At 31.8% G+C, this 18,712-nt stretch overlaps 1 protein-coding gene across 1 annotated transcript in view; it reads right to left on the reverse strand.

Moving 5' to 3' along the window:
- Vps13a (vacuolar protein sorting 13 homolog A) overlaps positions 1 to 18,712 on the reverse strand; it is a gene marked incomplete at its 3' end in the record, with an annotated part of 156,256 nt that overhangs the window by 131,383 nt on the left and 6,161 nt on the right. The window contains 4 exon segments of the mRNA XM_046459403.2: positions 2,050 to 2,151; positions 2,417 to 2,512; positions 4,771 to 4,813; positions 7,180 to 7,223. Coding sequence (XP_046315359.1) covers positions 2,050 to 2,151; positions 2,417 to 2,512; positions 4,771 to 4,813; positions 7,180 to 7,223 — 285 coding nt within the window.

The following is an 18,712-nucleotide window of genomic DNA, read 5'->3' on the forward strand; positions in this document are numbered from 1 at the left end:
CTTCTCAGAGATGATATATAATCAATCAATAAATATATGAAAAAAATGTTCATCATCTCTAGCAATTAGAGAAATGCAAATCAAAACTACTCTAAGACTTTATCTCACTCCAGTCAGAATGGCAGCTATTATGCATACAAACAACAATAAGTGTTGGCGAGGATGTGGGGAAAAAGGCACACTCATACAGTGCTGGTGGGACTGCAAATTGGTGCTACCAATATGGAAAGCAGTATGGAGATTCCTTGGAAAACTGGGAATGGAACCACAATTTGACCTAGCTATCCCACTCCTCGGTCTATTCCCAAAGGATTTAAAAACAGCATACTACAGGGACACAGCCACATCCATGTTTATAGCAACACAACAAAACAGCTAAACTGTAGAATCAACCTAGATGCCCTTCAGTAGATGAATGGATAAAGAAAATGTGGTATATATACACAATGAAATATTATTCAGCATGAATAGAGAATAAAATCATGGCATTTGCAGGTAAATGGATGGAGTTGGAGAATATTATGCTAAGTGATGTAAGCCAATACCAAAAAGTGCCAAATGTTTTCTCCAATATAAGGATACTGATTCATAATGGGGTTGGAGGAGGGCATGGGTTTATAAGGATAAAGGATATTATTTATGCCTTAAGATAGATGAACTCTAGATAGGGAAAAGGGAAGGGATGGGAAAGTAGAAGGCATGGGGGTAGGAAAGGCGATAGAAGAAGATGGACATCATTACCCTAAGTACATGTATGAAGACACAAATGGTGTGACTCTACTTTGTGTAAAACTAGAGATATAAAAAAATTGTGCTCATATATAACAAATTAGAATAATTTAAAAAAAGAAAATCTATGTAATTAGAGTATACTATTTGGCTCAACGGTAAACATTTATACTACTTGGTCAATCTTCACAGTCCCATCACTATATCATTCACACACACACTATACACATACACACACACCCACACACACACCCACACACACAGTCTAAATTTAATAAATCAAGTAATAGAAATGTATCTTATTTAGCAATATGATAATTCTTTAGGGAGTAGGGTATATGGCTAAGTGAGAAGTGTTTTGTTTATTTAACTTTGGGTACTATAGTACTATTTAGCTTTAAAGTTATGTACTGTTTATTATATTGATAAAATAAATATTTTAAAAAGAAAATGCCTACGAATGACTATATAGAGGATATGAAAAAAGTTTGACAAAGAAAATAGATTTACATGTGGTACTACCAGAGATTATGCTAAATCTCCACTAATGTTTGTCAACAGGTAAAACATTTTATTTCTGGAGTTCACTTTTCATTTAAAAACAATCAATGCAAGAATAGTGAAGTATACATATGCTTTATTTTAAAGATGCTGAGCTGTTCAAGGAATAACAGAGGAGTAAAAGATAAGCAAAGGACTAGATTAGGTAGATGACTTTATTTTTTAAAAAAAGGAGAGGCTACAGTATGTTTAAGCTAAGAAAAAAAATCCACTAGGGAAAGAAGCAAAGAGTCAGCATGTAAAAAGTAGCTGGAGATGCTGACTAGGAAGTGAAAATAAAGAGATGCAGGATACCTCATATACCACTGAAAAAGGGCTTATAGTAATAATGGACCATGTGGTCTAATTTGAATAGGAAAAGATGTGAAGTAAGAAAGCAAATAAACAGTCTATGGCAAATATAAATATATCAAGATACTAAGTATCTTCAAAAGTGTAAAAATTGATACAAGGAGAATACAAAAGCAAGGACTAGAAAGGTAAGAAAATACACTTGATAAAATTAATGGCTATCACTAAAAACTGACCTTTATCCTTATAAACCAGACATAGTATTTATGCCTTAAGATAAATTCTGCAAGGTAAAAAATTTTGTATACATGACAAAATACAAACCACATTAAAATTCTCCATGTAATAAGATTCTCTCATATTTGTTAAATAATCTCAGTGCCTCCAGAGACAAACATTCTATTATGAGAAATATTTGTTTTTTTACACTTTCTTATTAGCACTTTTAGGTTTGTTTGGTTTTTTTACCTTGATCAACTACTTTTTGCTTTGTTTCTTCTATTCTTTTTAATTCCTGTTGCTTTGCTTCTAGGAGTTGTTTTTCTTCCTTTAAAGGATCATATTTTATTCCTATAGAAGCATTAAAAGGAAGAATCTAAATACTTTAAATTTAAATATACTCATTCTAATATTTACCTTTGAAAAAAATCACTAATTCATCGTCTACAAAAATTTAGAATAAAAGCCAATTTTATTTGAAGTAATATACCAAATTTATATATTAAAATATCTCCAAAATACCACCCAAAATATTTTATACAAATATAATTATAAAACATAAAGGTTTTCCCATCTATAAAAAAGAGTAAATTATAAACTTTAATATTTGACTTACTGGAAGAAGGCACTATGAGTAAATAAATATCTTCTAATACAGCTTCAAATGGTTGAGTATAAAGGTTTTTCCATGGAATTCTAAGTTTAAGATTACCTACAGTCAAAAAAAAAAAAGTATGAAAATATTCATCCAACCTACATTTACCATCCATCTATTTTATTCTGCCTTAGAAGAGATCTTTGAAAGATCAATAAGACTAACTATATCCAATAATGGCAAGGGGACAATATGTTCATTGTACCACACATTTGGAAATGTTTTCTCATTCAACAAATTGTATTCCTATTATATATACTAGGGAAGATGCTAAGTGGTGAGGATACAATAAAAACTAAACTGACTTCTTCTCCAGAAACTTGGTGTCAGGTTGGGATTGTAGCTCAGTGGTAGAGTGCTTGCTTAGCACATGTGAGGCATTGGGTTCGATCCTCAGCACCACATAAAAATAAATAAAATAAAGGTATTGTGTCTATCTACAACTAAAAATATTGAATTTTAAAAAAGAAAGTGACTAGTAGAAGGAAAAAATAAACAATAATAATATTAAAGAACGATAGTTGTGCTCTATATGTGTAATAAGAATTGTAATGCATTCCACTGTTGTTGTGTATTTTAAAAATAAATAAATAAATAAAATTTTAAAAAAAGAACGATAGGTACTAGGAGAAAGGTATGCAAACAAATACCTTAAATGATTCTCCAAATTATCTTGTTTAGTCCAGAGTTCTTTCCATTACCTTGTATTACCACTAAACATTACCTTATCATTTTTAAACAATAGCAAGCAAGAAAAAAGAGGAATGCATGATCTAAAGGAAATAGGTCCACGAAAGGAACTAGATATCTATATACACACATATGTATATACATGCATATACATATACATATATATGAATTTATATATCTATACTCACACATATACATACACACACACACATTTGGGTGGGAAAGAGGTGGTGCCTGAGAATCAAACCCAACACCTTATGCCTACAAAGCACATATTATATCACTGAGCTTTACCCACCACTCCCTCCTGATACATGAGGTTAAATTAATATACAATAAAATATGACAATAATTATTTTAAGAATTCAATGACTTATTGAAATTTTTAAAAGCTATCTTAAATATATTACCTGTTGTACAATGGACTAATGGGGATTATTCACCATACCCAAATATGCATTTACAGGATTATTATGATACCATAAGAAATAAATGAGTTCAAGTCAACTTGGATTATAAGAAATCCTTATTACACATAAATACAACATGGTTATAAGTATTTAAAATATATACATGTACACAATCAAAAACTCCAAAAAGAAAAATGTAAGGGGGCAAAATAATGGGTGACGTTCCCCCCCACCCTTTTACTTATGCTAAACTGCCTTTAAATGAGTGGAGGAATGGGACAAAATTCAAGTCTTGGCAATATAAGGTGATGAAAACTTTCTGTGGTATATGGTCCAATACCAACTATAATACACAAAACTGTGAAAACCTTCATAATATAATTTATGTAAACTTTCAAAATACCAGTTCCTCAATGGGACCAATACATATTCAATAACATTATAGAATCCCACTTCAAAAACAATATAGCAAAAATTTCAAAGTCCCAACTAAAGACACTTATCATCTTCCACAATATTTAAAATAAAACCATAATATAATCTAAGAATTATGACAAGTTTTTATTAAACATGTTGAAACTTTACACTCAGTTTCTACTCAATCAATATATTTAAAGTATGCACTATAAATACAGGTAAATTAATACAAAAACAAGGGGCTGGGGTACTAACTTAGAGGTTGAGCACTTGCCTAGGACATACCAGACCCTATCTTTGATCCCAGAACCACAAAAAAATAACATAAGATAAAAAATTAAAAATAAAATTTAAAATATAAAAAATGTAAAACAAGAAATTATACAGTATTTTCCGGAAATTCTGGAAACCTAGGGAAAAAAATCCAGAGCAGAAACAAGTTTTCAGATTGGTTCCTGGTGACAGTACATGGATGATCCAAACCCTCATCCTCACATCATACATCCAGTACTAATCAGAATACAGCAACAGTGATTACTCAGAAACCTAGAAAACAAAGACACTTAAGGTACCTGGTGGCCCCCAACTCAATTTTAAAACCTACTAGAATGTGTCATTTCTAAATTATGAAGGTATCAAGTACTGGGCAAGAGTACATAAATCTCACAATATTTTTAAGCCATACAACTAAACCCTACCTAAACAAGAATACATGATAACTTTATTTTCAGCAGTGCTCAGAAATATTTAAAATATATCATTACAGGGCAAGAAGGGCATTCCACTAATACAGCTTACCAATATGACCAACTTTAACTTTAAAGGGCACATCCAGTTGACTCTACCAAGAAAAAAAAAATATGTAAAGCATTAATAAATATAAAGTTCAAAACAAAAACTACTTTTTTCTCCCAATAATTGCTTAAAGGGTATCTGAATTACCTGCACATTATCTTCAATACTTACTTAAATTTACAAATATATAATTAAAATATTATTCAAGTCAATAAAATTAATGGAGGCTTCTCTTTTCATAATAAGTAGTATAAGGGTCCACATTCCTGCTGCCCAAAAAAGCTACCCATACCAGATAATTAACACTTTTGTATTATTTTTTTTTAAGTGAGAAAGCTCACTGTCTGTTTGTGCTTCTAGAAACATTTTGCAAAAAAAAAAAAAAAAGTTTCAAAACATTTCTCCCCATTCAATGTCAGAAAGAACAGCCTTTATAATAAATGGTGTTAGGAAAATTGTATACCTAGTTGCAAAAATATGTCTTATGCCATACAAAAAATTAACTCAAAATGGATTAAAGAACTAAATGTAAAAGCTAACACTATAAACGTCTTAGAGGAAAATATAAGGAAAAATCTTCATGACATTAGATTTGGCAATGATTTCCTGGATAAGACAACAAAAGCACACATAATTTAAAAAACAGATGAACTGACCTTTATCAAATTAAAAACTTTTGAACACCAAAGGATACTGTCAATAGAATGTTAAGGTAACCATTGGAAAGAGGTAAAATATCTGTTAAGGGTCAATATGCAGAATAGATAGATTGCCAAAAACTTAACAACCACAGCAACAACAACAACAAAAACCTGATTAAAAAACGATAAAGGACTTGGACAGACATTTCTACAAACATACACAAATGGTAATAAGCACATGAAAAGAGGTTCAATATCATTAGTCATTACTAATTTAAATTGATACTAATCAAAATAATAAGATATCACTTCACATCTATTGGAATGGCTATTATCAAATAAAAGCAGAAATAACAAATGCTAGAAGATTTAAAGGATACGAAGAAATTCTTTTTTTTTTTTTTTTTTTGGTTCTGGTGATTGAACCTAATACCACTGAACTATTTCTCCTGTCTTTTTTACTTTTGAGACAGGGTCTCAATAAGTTGCTGAGAGTCTTGCTAAATTTCTGAGACTGGCTTAGAACTTGCAAACCTCCTGCCTTAGCCTTCTGTGTTGCAGGCATACATCAAGGCACTCAACAAGGATTTGGAGAAATTAAAATCCTGTGCACTGCCGGAGGGAATGGAAAATGGTACAACTACTATGAAGAAAAAAACCTGGGTGGTCTCTAAAATATATATAAATATAAATAAAAATTTTCATATGACCCAGCAATTTTACTCCTAAATAAATACTCAAAGAAGTTGAAAACAGCATCTGGAATGAACACATGTACACAAATATCATTGTAGCATTATTCACAAGAGCCAAAAGGCAGAAACAACCCATGTGTTCATCAATAGCTGAATGGATACGATCCGTATGTATATGTACACACACACACACACACACACACACACACACCACACAAATATTATTCAGCCATAACAAGGAATGAGAGTCTGATACATGCTACAACATGATGAACCATAAAGACACTTTGTAAGTGAAATAAGCTAGACATAACTGGACAAATACCACATAATTCCATTTATATTTAGAATAGGCAAATGTATCAGGGTGGTGAGAGGGGATTAGGAAACTACTTTTTAATGAATACAGAGCTTCAGTTTGCAATGTATAAAGAGTCCCAGGGTCTGTGGGGAGAGGGAATAGACGTTACTATTTAATGGCTATAGTTTCTCCTGGGGATGGAAAAGTTGTGGAAATAGTACTATGAAGGCTGCAAGAAATTGTGAATATAAGCCATGCCACTGAACTGAACATATTAAAATGGTATTTTAAAAAAGTGAAAACTGAGGGGGGGGCTGCAATTGTGGCTCAGTGGTAGAGCGCTCACCTAGCATGTGTGAGATCCTGGGTTCGATCCTCAGCACCACATAAAAATAAATAAATAAAATGAAGGTATTGTGTCCATCTACAACTAAAAAAAAAATTAAGTGAAAACTAGAAGACAAATGAAACACTAAAATAAAACAGTATGGGAATAAATAAAATATAAATTTTTATGTATGCAAGTATGTATGTATTTATGGCAATGTTGGGGTCTGAAACCAGGGCCTTGCCCATACTAGGTAAGCATTCTACCACTGAGCCACAATATCAGTTTGTGCTTTTAATGAAATTGAATCTTTGTTTTACACAATTCACATTTTAAAAATAACTTCCAAAAATTTTTTTCAAACTTACATAATTTAGAATGGCAAGCTGTATTAGGAAGAATACATCAAATGCACTAACATTAAAAATTTTTATAGTTAATACCTACCAGGGCATTTTCTTTGACTTCAAGATTCTTGAGGGCCACATCTCCTAAAAAAAGAAAAAAAAAAAATTATTACAAAAATAAACTTAAAATGTTCAAAACTTTTTCATTTTAAAAGGTTAAGTATGTTTCATTCTTGAATATAATACTAGGGAAGAACAATCACAAAAAAAGTACATAAACAGAAAATAAAATCTACCTTTTTTTTTTTAACTAGCTTACCTTCATTCTTCTGCATGACCTAAGATGGTATGTTTAATCAAAACTTATTGAAATTTTTTTACCTCTGCAATTGTAGCCTAACATTAATGTATACAAATAATTTAATCAGAATAATACAAACAATATAAATCCACCAAAGTAGCATAATACAAGATCAATAAGCAAAAAGCAAGTTGTATTTATATGGGCAATGAACAGTCTGGAAAGAAATTATAAAAATGTAAAATCAGTGAGCACACAGATATTTAAATATAAAAATTTTCAAATTCAAATACAAAATGAAAAAAATTTAAATTAACATAATAGAACTGCCAGATGATTATTATTTTTCCAGAGGGGAAAAAAAGGAGAGATAACATTACATACATATTATATGTAATATGATATAGTTTGAGTAATAATAGCTGCGAAATTTCCAAAATTAATGATACAAACACCATAGATCCAGGAAGCTCAGAGAACACCAAGTTCTGACCTCTCTGGGGACTACTGAAAGGAATGGTTTCTGTATTAGATGACTCAGAGCTCAGGAAAAGAAATTATAGTTTGGATATCAGGTTAAAAGCCAAGAAAACCAGTGGTAGACACCATAACTCATAAGAGCTACACCGAACTATAGCCTGTAAAACTGAGATCCAAGAGATTAAGTATAAATAAATACAAAAAGAATACATATGGCACAAAGAAGTAGGTGAGGTATATTTAAAAATTTAAGTCATATTAAAAGCAGTTGTAACCTGGTATAGTGGTAATCCCAGCAACTCAGGAGGTTGCAGCAAGAGAATCACAAGTTTGAACCCAGCTTCAGCAACTTGGCAAGACCCCTGGCTGCTTGCAGGCAAGCAAGCAGCTGCATATCTGGGGGAACTGAGGGGGAAAAAAAAAAAACAAACACAAACATAAGCCAAGGGATAATGCATGCCAAAAAGAAGGCTGAGAAAACCTTAGGCCTTCATTCAGGGCTTCCTCATGAAGGTCTCTTAAGTACAGAGCCAGTCTGCAGACTAAGAGGCAGCTCTCTTTTCAAATACCCAATTTTTAAGAAAAGATAAATAATACATACAAAGATGCATACAAAGAAACACAAAAACATGGTCCATTCTAAGGTGAAAAAACTTCAAGAAACCAACATTAAAGAAACAGGCTCAGGATTTACTAGAAAAATGACTTTAAAACAACTTTCAATTATGATCAAAGAACTGAAGAAACACAGGATACAGAACTTAAGGAAATCTGGGAAACTATAAACAAAGAATATCTACAGAGTTAGAAATATTTAAAAAAAAGAACCAAATATAAATTCTAGAGCTGAAAAGTATAATAATCAGATGGAAAAATTTGCTACAGAAATATTAATAGTAGATTTAAACAGGCAGAAGAAACAATCACTGTCTTGAAGATCAGTCATCTGAAATTGTAGAGGAGCAAAAAAGAAGAAAAGTAAATAGAGCCTAAGGACTAACAGGACACTATCAAATGGATCATTTTATGTGTCATGGAAGTCTCAGAGATGAGAGAGAAAGAGCAGAGAGCTCTTTGAAGAAATAACATACAAAAACTTCCCACATTTAAGGAAGACATGAATATACAAATCCAAGAATCTCAAGAAATTCCAGATAGGATAAACCTAAAGATTATTAAACTTCTCAGCAGAAACTTTGCAATCAAAAGTCAATGAGATAACATATTTAAAATACTGGGAAACAATTTTAACAAAGATTATATCCACTTAAACTCTTTCAAAAATAAAAGAGAAATTAATATATTCCCAGATAAACAAAAGCTGAGCAAGTTGATTTCCATTAAACCTACCCTATAAAAAATTCTAAAGGAAATCCTTCAAGTTGAAAAGAAAGGATACCAGATAATAAACAAACATCACATGAAAAGCATAAATTTCTCCAGGAAAGTCAAACAAGGACAAATATAAGATCCAGCAGTCTTATAATGTTGATCTTCATCTCCACTTTATATTATGTTTTATATGACAAAAGTACAAAAAAATAATTATAAGTCTATGTTAATGAGTATACGACATAAGATGTAATTTGTCTCACTAATCAAAATATAGATCAAGGGGGGATGCACCTGTAAAGTTGTTTTTGTACACAATTCAAGTTAAATTGGTACTTATTTAAAATACAGTGTTATAACATCAGGATATGCAATTACCATGGTTACCACAAAGAAAATATCTATAGAATATACACAAAAAAAAGGGGGAGGATAAAAACATGTCCCTACAAAAAAAAAAAATCAACTGAACACAAAAAAGCCATAAGGTGCAAATGAGAGACAAAAATAAACTTTCAAGCGTATAGAAAGTGAGTACCAAAAAAGACAATACTAAGTCCTTTCTTATCTGTAATTACTTTAAATATAAATGTTTAACTCCCTAACCAAAAATAAATAAATAAATAATGGCAGAATGGATTAAAACAAAATAGGATCCAATAATATGCTAAGAACACACATAGGTTAAAAGCAAAAAGATAGGAAAAGAAATCTCAAAAGAGCAGGGATATCTATGCTAGATATAATCAGACATATAAACTTTAATTCAAAACCTCTTAACTGAGAAACAAAGGAAAAGATATAATGATAAACGGGGTACTTAACAAAGAAGACATAACTATGACAAACATATATGCAACAAATAAACATGAAATCGCCAAAATGTGCCAAAGGCTCCTGTATTGAAAGCTAGGTCCCCAGCAGGTGGTGCTATTAGGAGATGGTAAAAACTTTAGACTTATACAGCCTAATAGGAAGAGATGAGTCACTGGGGGTGTGCCTTTGAAATGTATTATTTCTGTCCCTAGACTGACTCATTCTTTCCCTCTCTCTCTCCCCCTTCCTTTCTTTCTCTCTCCTTCCTAGCTGAGGTGAGCCGCTTTCCTTTGCCCTGATGTTTCTGCCTCACCTTAGGCCCAAAACAACAGAGCCAGTCAACTATGAGCAAAAACTATGAGCCAAAATACACATCTTCCTTAACCTGGTTTTCTCATGTATTTCATCACAGCAACAGAAAACTAAACACACATATGAAACAAACATTGACAGAACTGAGGGGCAAAAAGCACTGCAATAATAATAGGAGACTACCATAGAATACAAAAAACAGACAAATTAATAAAGAGAAAACCCAAACAACACTATTGGGCAATTGGAACAAACAAACCTACACATAACACTCCACCCAAAAAACAAACAAATACATATTTTTTCCTCATTTTTTTGTACACAATTCAAGTTAAAATGAACATGGAGCATTCTCCAGGATAGAATATATGTAAGGTCACAAAACAAGTGTCAAAAAATTTCAGAAGATTTAAATAACACAGACATCTTTTCTGAGAACAATGGAATTGACCTAGGAATAAACAGAAGAAAACAGAACAATCCACAGATAAATAAAAATTAAACAAGCAATGGGTCAAAGAAAAAAAAAAATCACCAGAGAAATTAAAATATACCTTGAGAAAAATGAAAGCAATATACCATAATTAATGGAAAACAGTGAAAGAAGTGTTCGGAGAGAAATTTATATATGTAAATGCTTATATTAAAAAAGAAAAGCTGAGCTTGGTGGTGAAGTCAAGGAAGGGGGATTGCAAAATTTGAGGTCAGCTGGGGCAACTTGGTGAGACCCTGTCTCAAAATAAAATAAAATAGGAGGGATGGGGGTAGGACTCAGTGACAGAGCACTAACTCAGTTATGGGCAAGGCCCTGGGTTCAATCCCCAATACCAAGAAAAAAAGACCTAAAAAGTATTCCAAATTAATAACCTAAATTTATACCTTAAAAAAGAGAAAAAAAGGAAAAAGAAAAATAACCTAAACCTAGCAGAAAATAATAAATATTAAGGCAGAAATAAGCACAAAAGACTAAAAAGAAATAGAGAAAAATCAACAAAACCGATAAGCCTTTAACCAGATTGACTATCAAAATATTTTTAAAGTCAAAGAGCTAAAATTAGAAATGAAAGAAATACCACTACCAATTTTATACAAATAAGGATTTTAACAAAGTACTCTGAACAATGATACACCAGCAAATGATGACCTAGATGATATGAATAAAATTCCTAGAAACACAAAATAAACTGAGAATGAATCATGATAAAATAGTTCATCAGAACAGACCTACAAGAATTAAGAAGATTAAATAAATAATCAAAACCTCCCTCAAAACAACACAAGACAAGGACCAGATGTTTTGTTGGTAGATTCTAGAAAATTAAGAATTAAATTAGAATTAACACCAATCCCTCTCAAATTTTTCCAAAAAAAAATTTAAAAGAAAGGAATACCTTTGAAATTGTCTATGAAGCCAGCATTACCCAAAATTGTCTATGAAGCCAAATAAAGACAGTATAAGAAAAGGAAACTATGGGGGCTGAGATTGTGGTTCAGCGGTAGAGTGCTCACCTAGCACTTATTGGGTTCAATCCTCAGCACCATTTAAAAATAAAATAAAGATACTGCGTCTAACTACAACTCAAAAAAAATATATAAAAAAAGAAAAGGAAACTATAGAACAATATCCCTGATGAATACTGATGTGAAATCTTTAACAAAATACTAGTAAATAAAATTCAATAGCATGTAAAAGGATATAATATGATCCAGGAGGATTTATTCCCAGAATGCAAGAATGATCCAACATATACAAATCAATATAATACACCACTTTTAATGAAATAAAGAAACAATGCATGATCTCAATTAATGCAGAAAAGGATCTGAAATAATTCAGCATACTTTCATGTTAAAAAAAAAAACATCCAACAAAATAGAAATAAGAGGAAACTAGCTCAAAATAACAAAGGCATATATGAGAAAGTCACAGGTATCATCATACTCAACAGTGAAAAGACTGAAATCTTCTCAAAGATTAGGAGTAAGAATAGAATGCAATCTGTATACGGGGTAAAAATGGGAGTTCATAACCCATTTGAATCAAATGTATGAAATATGTCAAGAGCTTTGTAATGTTTTGAACAACCAATTAAAAAAAAGAATAGAATACAATGCCTGCCTTTACCACTTCATCAATACAGCACTTGAAGGCCTGGTAGAGCAATTTGGTAAGGAAAAGAAACAAAGAACATTCAAACTGAAAAGGAATATATTATATTATCTCTATTAATAGATGGCATGATCTTATATGTAGAAAACTTGAAATGTCTGAAAAAACCATATTATTAGACTAAACATATTCAGCAATGTTGCTGAATATTCCATTTACAATAGCATCAAAAATAATAAAAAATACTTAGGAAAACACTTATCCAAGAAGGCTAACTTGTACATTGAAAACTAAGATGACATAAGTAAATGGAAAGACACTCCATGTTCACAGAATGGGAAGACTTAATATTATTAAAATTTTTCTACTACCCAAGCAATCTACAGATTCAACACAATCTGTACAAAATACAAACATTTTTGGAGAAAACAGAAAAATCCACCTTTAAATTCACACGGAATTTCAAGGAATCCTGAATAGCCTAAATAATTTTGGATAGAGGGATCTCCACTTTTTGATTTTAGAATTTACTAAAACCCACATTAATCAAAGCAGTGTGGCACAGATACACAGGCCAATGGAAGAGAATACAATATCCACAAATAAGCCCTCTAGTTTATTGTCAAAAATTTTTTTCCTGGTACTGGGGGTTTGAACCCAGGGTCCTGAACATGCTAGGCAAGTGCTCTACCACTGAGCTAAACCTTCAGCCCTATTGTCAAATTATTTTTAACATCAGTGATTGTCCTTTCAAAACAGTTGGAAAGCTGGGCACAATGGTGCATGCCTGTAATCCCAGAGGTTCAGGAGGCTGAGGCAGGAGGATCACGAGTTCAAAGCCAGTCTCAGTAAAAGCAAGGTGCCAAGCAACTCAGTGAGACCCTGTCCCTAAATAAAATACAAAATAGGGTTGGGGATGTGGCTCAGTGGTCGAGTGCCCCCAGTTCAATTCTCAATACCCCCCAAAAAAACAGTTATTAGAGAAACTGGATATCTACAAACAAAAGAATAAAGTTGAACCTTTATATTAAACCACATACAAAAATTAACTTGAAATGTACCCAAGACCTAAATATTAAGACCTAAGTATAAACTTCTTAGAATAAAGCAGAGAGGGAAGTTCCAAGGCATTCTATTTTGATATGCTTTTTTAAGACATGACACTAAACGCACAGGCACCAAAAGAAAAACAAAGGTGAAATGGACTTTAAAATTAAAAACTTTTGTGCCTAATAAGACATTTTCAACATTAAAAAGACAACACATGATAGAGGGAAATATTTGCAAATCATATATTTGATAGGGGTCCAATATCAGGATAGATTTCCTAAGCATCCCTATAACTCAACAACAAAAACTGATTAAAAGATAAGCACAGGATTTAGGGACATTTCTCCAACGAAGATACACAAATGGTCAAAAAGCCCAAAAAATTATTTCAACAAACCACAAAACTGGGATCTAATTAGAATAAGATTACTCCATGTTTACATAAATATGTCAAATATACTCTATTGTCACTCGTAACTAAAAGAAATCAATTAAAAATAAAGATATTCAACATTATATTTCATTAGAGAAATATAAATGAAAACTACAATGACACAGTGCCTAATATCCATTAGAACAGCTACCATTTTAAAAAGTGTAGTCAGTTAGGATGAGGAGAAACTGCAATCTTTGTATGATGTCAATGGGAATGCAAAATGGTGCAACTGCTATGAAAAGTGGAAGGGTAGTTCCTTAAAAAATTAACAGAATTACCATATGATCCAGCCATTCTAATTCTACTTTGGGGTATTTACCCAAAAGCTCTGAAAACTAAGACTCAAACTCAAAGAAAAATACTCATGTTCATAACAATACTTACAACAGCCAAAAGATGGAAGCAACTCAAATGTCCACCAATAAATAAACAAACAAAATGTATCATATACAATGGGATATTAATACAGCCTTTAAAAATGACCAAAATTCTGACATTCGCAACATAGATGAACTTGAGAACATTTTTTGATAAAGAAGACAGTCACAAAGGGCAAGGGCAAATACTGTATGATTCTTCTTACCTAGAGGTACTAGAATGTTTAAATTCAGAGACCGAAAGTAGAATGATGGTTACCAGGTCTGAGGAAAGTAAAGAGTGAGTAGTTATTGCTTTAATGGATACAGTGTTTTACTTTTGTAAAAGAAGAGTCCTAGAGATGAGTGGTGGTGATGGTTGCCAAATAATCTGAATTTAATTAATGACACTGAAATACACTTAAATGGTTAAGACCATAAATGTTATGTGTATATTATGTAACTTTTTGTTTTTAAATAATGGCAGGGAAGCCAGAGCAAGGAAAGAGAAAGACTTTTCTAGATGAACAAAAACTGATGGGATTTGTTGCCAACAGATCTCCCTTAGAAGAACTGTTAAAAAAGGAATTCTTCAGAAAAAAGGGAAATGGATAAGAAATATACTCAAAATATTTTAATAAATAAGCATTAAATAAGCATTAAAGAAACAAGAAATGAGGGTAAAATCAAATCTTTTATTTTCCTAATTTTAAAATGTTCTAATGGAAAATTGTCCAAAATATTAATAGAAACAATGCATGGGAAGGTTATACTTTACAGAAAAAGTAAAAGTAATGACAACAATGTTATCAGAATCGGAAGGAAGTAATAAGAATACTCTGCTCTAAAACACTTCCATTATCCACAAAGCAATACAGCTTTATCTGAATGTACACTACTGAATACTACAAACTCCAAGACAAATTTTAAAGAAGTAAAATTGATATGCTAGGAGAGCGGAAAATTGAAATCATATAAAATGCTGGATTAAAACCAGAGAAGGTAGAAAAAGAGAAAAGGATTTTTAAGAAAGAAAAAAAGGTAGGTAGGTAGGTGCGTATATGTACATACAACAGGCAGAAAACAACTACAAATATGATTTTTTTTTAAATGGTTTTTCCTCTCACACTCAACACAGAATCTATGACTAGATGTATGGTGCCTCCCTTCCCCGCCCAACACATCAAGCAATTCTCCAATGAACATCAACTAGTTATCCCCTTCAATGTATTTATTTGGATTCTAACAGCAACTAGAGATGGTGTCAGATTCCACAGGTTAGGGGCTCAGTCTCATGAGAATGTCCCTCACTTCAACACTAATCACAAGTTCCAGGTTGTGACCTGTGCTTCTGATCCACTGACAGTGTTCCCCAAACCTCTCTCCTTTGGGTCAATAATTTGCTGGGATGGTTTACAAAACTCACTGGTTTATTATAAAGGATTAAAAAGGATACAAAGAGATGAACAGGACAAGGTATATGGACACAGGGCATCCACACCCTCTCTGGGTATGCTACATTCCCATCAACTTCTTGTGCTCAGAGAAGCAGAAGCTCATCAAATCTCATTAAAGGTTTTTACAGTTTTATCTCCAGACCCACTCCTTTCCTAGAAGTTGGTTTGTGGGGCTAAAAGTTCCAATTCTTTAATCTTTTAACCATTTGGTCTTTCTGATGACCTGACCTCATCCTGAGAATCTCCTATGTTGCTTCATTAGAATAACTCAGATGTTATTAACATTGCTCATAATTAACAAAAGACACTCCTATCAAAAGGAATTCCAAGAATTTTAGAAGGTCTGTAATAGGAACTGGGGACAAAGATAAAATACAATTTCAGGTTTTACACAGATATAAACCCATTAATCCAACTACACTAAAATGTGAATGGTCTGAACACATTAAACAGAAATTGAGAGAATAAATAAACAAAACCCAAATATGTCATGTACAATAAATTCACTTTAAATATAAAGATACAGATTAAAAATAAAGAGATAGCAAAAGATATTCTAACACAAATCAAAAAAGGCCAGCGCAGCTATACTAATAACAGGAATATTACATGATAGCAAAGGGGACAAATCTCCAAGAAGACAAAACATTCTTTAAAGTACATGAACCTAACAACAGAGTCAAAATACATAACACAAAACTGACAGAATTACAAGCCTAGATAGATAAACCCACTATTATAGTTAAAGACTTCAATAGCTAGTATCAGTCAAGGATGGATTCGGCATACAGAAAATCAGTTTAAGGACACAGTTGAACTAGACAGTACTATCAACTGGAACTGACATTTATAGAACATTTTGTTCAAAAACAGAATACACATTCTTCTAAAACTCAAATGAAATATTCAAAATGACAGACTATATTCAGATCCTTAAAGTATGTTATAACAAATAAAAAAAGAACAGATGTTACTTAGAACTTAATGAAATTAAACTAGAAAACAATAAATGGAAGAAAACTGAAAAATCCCAAAATATTTCAGAATCCTAGTTCTGAATAACACCTAATTCAAATAAGTCATAAAAGAAATTTTAAAATATTTTGTGTCAAATGAAAATCCAACTTATCAAAAATTGTGGGGTTCAACAAAAGAAGAGCTCAGAAGGAAATTTATCACAATTATATATATTTTCAAAAATAATCTAAGCTTTCACCTTAGCAATCTATAATAGAATAAAATCCAATGTAAGCAAAACAAAAATTAAAGTAGAAATCAATGAAATTACAATAAGAAAAAAAAATCAATAAAATCAAAAATAGGTTCCTTGAAACATCAATAAAATTGATGACCTTCCAGCCAAATTAACTAAGGAAGAAAGGAAAAAAAAACTTTACTAACATCAGAAATGGAAAAAGAGATCACTACTGATCCCATGGATTTTAAAAGCATAATAAATGAGTATTATAAACATGCTCACAAATTTTGTAACATAGATGAAATATAGCAATTCCTTCAGAGATACACTGTACAAAACTCATACAAAGAAAAGTTACCTGAACAGACATGTCTGTTTAAAAAAATGAATAACTGAATAATTCAATAATTCAAAGTCTTTCAAACTTAAAGCACCAGACCAAGACAGTTTCAATGATGTTCTACCAAACATTTAAGGAAAAAATACTAATCACTTATAATCTCTTCCAGAAAACATAAGCAGAGGGAACACTTCCTCATTCATTCTATGAGGCCAGAATTATCCCAATACCAAAACCAGATAAAGATACTTTGGAAAACTCAAACTAATAGTGACAGAAAGCAGATCAGTGGCTGATCAGTGGACAAGAAACATGAGAAAGGAAAGGGGGCTTAAAAGAAAGGATGACAAAGTGACACAAGAAACTTTGGAGCATGACTGATATGTTCATTATCTTAATTGTGATGACGTATTCCAATTGCATACACATGCCAACACTTACCAAATTGTAGACTTTAAAAAGTGCCTTTGAAAAAAAAATAGTATGTATTTTACTATGTCAATTATACCTCAAATACCTGTTTAACATATATGTAGCAGGATCTAGATAGTGGATAGGTATGTAAATGGACATAGGGTAAGAAAATCTGATAACACGGATTCATACTTGAATACTTTTCATAAAAGTTCTATGAAAGAACTTAGAACATGGTAAAAATAAATAAGTAAATAAAAATTTTAAAACGATTACTTAAGGGATGGGGATGTAGCTCAGTGGTAAAGTGCTTGCCTCACATGCACAAGGTCCTGAGTTTGGTCCCCAACACTGGAAAAATAAAAATAGTAACAATAATAATACTTCAAGAATTAGAATTGGTAATTAATTACCCCTGAACTGCAAGAACCATTTGTCTGGTTCCCTAGTATATTCCTATTTCAGAATAATGACCTCTTAAAATTAGGAAAAAGGTCCTGACTGAATCTTCATTTTTTCCTATATAGTCCCTAGCAGAATGGAGGTATGCAGTAAATGGCTACTGTACTGTACACAAAGAGAAAACTGGAGATTAACATTTCAAAAACAGGATATGCACACCAGTTAAAGAGCAATAACTATGTTACATAAAGATGTCAGGCATAACAACAACAAAAATTATAGTTGTCCAAGTAGTGTAAATTTGGAGAAAAAAAAGAAGAGAAGAAAGACTAAATTAAGAAAAGGCTATGAAATTCAGGTTTTTCTGTGCTGAAAGTAATAATTATTACACAAGACACTTTAACTGCCTTTTTGAATTTCTAACACTTTTGCCTTAAATGTTCCCTTAAAAAGTAACCCAAAGAAAGACCCAAACTAATAAAATTAGAGATTAAAAAGGACATCTTCACACATTTCTGAAATCCAGAGCATCATTAGGGGCTACTTTGAAAACTTATATTCCAAAAATTTAAAAATATGGACAAATTTCTGGATACATACAACTTATCAAAATTGAATCAAGAAAATAA

The sequence above is a fragment of the Marmota monax genome, unplaced genomic scaffold (assembly GCF_021218885.2).
Source record: "Marmota monax isolate L192 unplaced genomic scaffold, Marmota_monax_Labrador192_F-V1.1 WCK01_AAM20220418_F8-fsc00059, whole genome shotgun sequence".
NCBI classification, from domain to species: domain Eukaryota; kingdom Metazoa; phylum Chordata; class Mammalia; order Rodentia; family Sciuridae; genus Marmota; species Marmota monax.